This window comes from Myotis lucifugus, unplaced genomic scaffold (genome assembly GCF_000147115.1).
Source record: "Myotis lucifugus unplaced genomic scaffold, Myoluc2.0 scaffold_61, whole genome shotgun sequence".
NCBI classification, from domain to species: Eukaryota; Metazoa; Chordata; class Mammalia; order Chiroptera; family Vespertilionidae; genus Myotis; species Myotis lucifugus.
This window is the reverse complement of record NW_005871109.1, coordinates 6385518-6388582: the sequence shown is the minus strand read 5'-3', so window position 1 is coordinate 6388582 and position 3065 is coordinate 6385518. Positions and strand designations below refer to the sequence as shown.

Sequence of the window (3065 nt, the reverse complement as noted above, 5' to 3'; positions counted from 1 at the left end):
TTATGTGGTTGTGGGAGGATGTAAGCACCACATTTACTTATGCTGCCATCTTGACTGGACCCTTTTCAGCTTGTATTTCACAATTTTCCTAATGTTATGCATACCCTTAAAACAATTATACCATTTGTTATTCCTTAAATGTGTTCTCTTTTAAATTTCATAAATTATTAAATTTCTGAAATATAATACCATGTTAGAAATATAATACCAAGAAGACTTTTTAATTCATGTTTCCAGTTTCTAGAAATATACCTGGGATATATAATAAGCATTCAAAATATGTTTAATGAGTTCATGCAAGAATGAAGGAAATGACTCCATTTGCCAGAAATGCATTATTATATTTGTGATAGTTTTATTTATTTGTTTGGTTCTTTGTTGTTTTTTTTATATATAGTTGTATGTCTACTTGCTTTAATTTGCTTATTAGCTTAGATGGGCTTGGAGAGTAGTGACTGTTTGTTTATCTGCATTTTATTTCTTTCCTTCCTTCCATCCTTCCTTCTTTCCTTTCTTTTTACTTCCTTTCCCTCCTTTTTTTTCCTTTTTATATTTCTTTCCTATGTCTATCAAGACACCTTGTTTTGAATAGGTAATTTGTTGAATTTATCTGAGAAGAGATAGGAGAAGAAAGAAAAAAGGGAAGGGATGGAATGAAATGGGACAAGTTCACCACAAAATCACTTTTCTCTATATTTCTAAAATTGTTATCAGAACCAGAGATCCCCACCTTCAAAAAGACTATTTTGCAGTCACTCTCCTGAGAGCCCCTTTGACATCCTTGTTCCTCAGACTGTAAATGATGGGGTTCAGCATGGGTGTCACTGCAGAATAGAAGACAGAGATCATTTTATCCCTTTCATTCATTATCTTGGAGTTTGGCCTCATGTAGACAAATATTGCTGAGCCATAGAAGAGGACAACAACAATGAGATGGGAGCCACAGGTAGAGAAAGCCTTGAGCCTCCCCTCCCCAGACTGCATCTGGATCACAGTGGAGATAATATTCCAGTAGGAGACAAGGATCAGGGAGACAGGAGCTAAGAGGATGACCACGCCCATTGCAAAGATGGCCATTTCTGTGCTGTAGGTATCTGCTGAAGCCAGCTTCAGGAGTGCAGGAGGTTCACAAAAAAAATGGTTAATGATATTGTTCCCTCGGTAGGGCAGACGCAATGTGAATGTGGTGTCCACCAGAGACACAAATGCTCCACTGGCCCAGGACCCTGTAGCCAGCTGGACACATACCCAATGTGTCATGATGGTGGAGTAGTGCAGGGGCTTGCAGACAGCCACATACCGGTCATAGGACATTACTGCCAGCAGAGCACACTCTGTACACCCAACCAGAAGTAAAACAGCTATTTGTGTTGAGCACCCAACAAAGGAAATGGTTTTCCTCTTTACCAGGAAGTGGACTAGCACCTGCGGGACTGTAGTAGTAGAAAAACAGAGATCAGCAAAAGACAGGTTTCTAAGGAAAAAATACATGGGCGTGTGGAGTCTGGAGTCCATGTGAGTGAGCACAATGATGAGCAGGTTTCCCAGCACAGTCAGCAGGTAGATGATCAGAAAAAGGAAGAAGAGCAGGACTTGTGTCTGTGGATCCTGTGAAAGGCCCAGGAAGATAAATTCAGTCACATAGGTTTGGTTTTCTTCTCCCATGAATATTTATATTACTGTTTATAGGAAGCACCAAGAAAAGAAACATATCAGTTATTTTTTTAAAAATCTGAGTAACTTAGATGTTTTATAAACAGTATGTAAAACTAGGCTATTGGTCTTCATTCTTACCAGCTTCCATATGTCAGAAGACAGAGTTCTCTTTTTGTTCAGTAGTTCTGACAGCTGAAAGATATTTTTGATTTTCTCTCTTCCTGAATTTTTTATTAGCACCAGAGGGGCATAAATGAGCCTGCATATGCTATAGGACCAAACCTTGGCTGGGCTACACATAGTCCTGAGAAGACTATATCGTGTTCACAGTGCATCCTTCCTTTAATGTAGATTTGAGAATCAAACAAATTGATATTGCTTTAAGCCAGTTAGATTTTTATGCAGTAAACTGTCTGATAGCACTTATGAAGGCTGATTTTTTTCATCATATTTACAAAATAATCTCAAGGAAACACTCTGAGCAAGGAATGGGAATTTAAAGGAAAATATAGCAGTCTGTAATCTCAGTCCGTAACCAAATTCTTCTGTCGTTTGTTTTCAATGTGAAGAGGGTGCTGAGGAACATCAATAAAAACAGCTGCTTCATTGGTCATTGCATTTAGTAGCATCTTTTAAATATGCCCTCATCTGTCCTTCACACTTGTATAAGGCCCTTGGCAATAATAGTACTAAATATCATGTATTGGGCACTTTTCTGGTGCCAATAATTATTAATATTATTTTAACATTCTTTACTTTTTATTTGACATCCTCTTTAAGTTCATATGAGGTAGTTATTATTATTCACAGTATACAGATGATGAAACAAAGACTCGGAGAAATTTTCAAACTGGTTCCTCTAAGCCAGCGGTTCTCAACCTATGGGTCGCAACCCCTTTGGTGGTCAAACGACCCTTTCACAGGGGTCGCCTAAGACCATCCTGCATATCAGATATTTACATTATGATTCATAACAGTAGCAACATTACAGTTATGAAGTAGCAACAAAAATAATTTTATGGTTGGGTCACAACATGAGGAACTTTATTTAAAGGGCCAGAAGGTTGAGAACCACTGCTCTAAGCCTTCCTCACTTGTTCTGCATCCTGCAATTCTTTTTCTTCCTTATTCAGAAACTGGTTGTAGAGGAGGTTAAACTTTCACCTAATTCTCTATGCTTGTTCCCCACACTCACTCCTTGAAGACAAACCCACAGCTGTTCTCAATTTTAATGGTTTTCGAGCTAATCTGCTATGACAGAACTCTCTGTAGGCAGAAAAATAAGTCAGGCATATTTTAACAGATATTTTAAAACTTTTTTGAGGGGTCTTGCCCATGACAATAGAAAAAAGAAACAAATATTAAGAAAGGTGATAAAGGTTATTTGAAGACAATCTGATTGTATATCT

The 3065-nt window shown here is 37.8% G+C and overlaps 1 protein-coding gene across 1 annotated transcript; it reads right to left on the bottom strand.

Annotated features, from left to right (window-relative positions):
* Positions 1-741: 741 nt before the first annotated feature.
* LOC102428697 (olfactory receptor 2D3-like) lies at positions 742-1665 on the bottom strand. Its single transcript, XM_006089676.1, has one exon. It carries the CDS (start codon positions 1663-1665, stop codon positions 742-744), a length of 924 nt encoding a protein of 307 aa, XP_006089738.1.
* Positions 1666-3065: the final 1400 nt, after the last annotated feature.

What these genes read in the sequence shown, in the direction of transcription:
- LOC102428697 (XM_006089676.1), bottom strand. Translation starts at nt 1,665, where the DNA reads ATGGGAGAAGAAAACCAAACCTATGTGACTGAATTTATCTTCCTGGGC.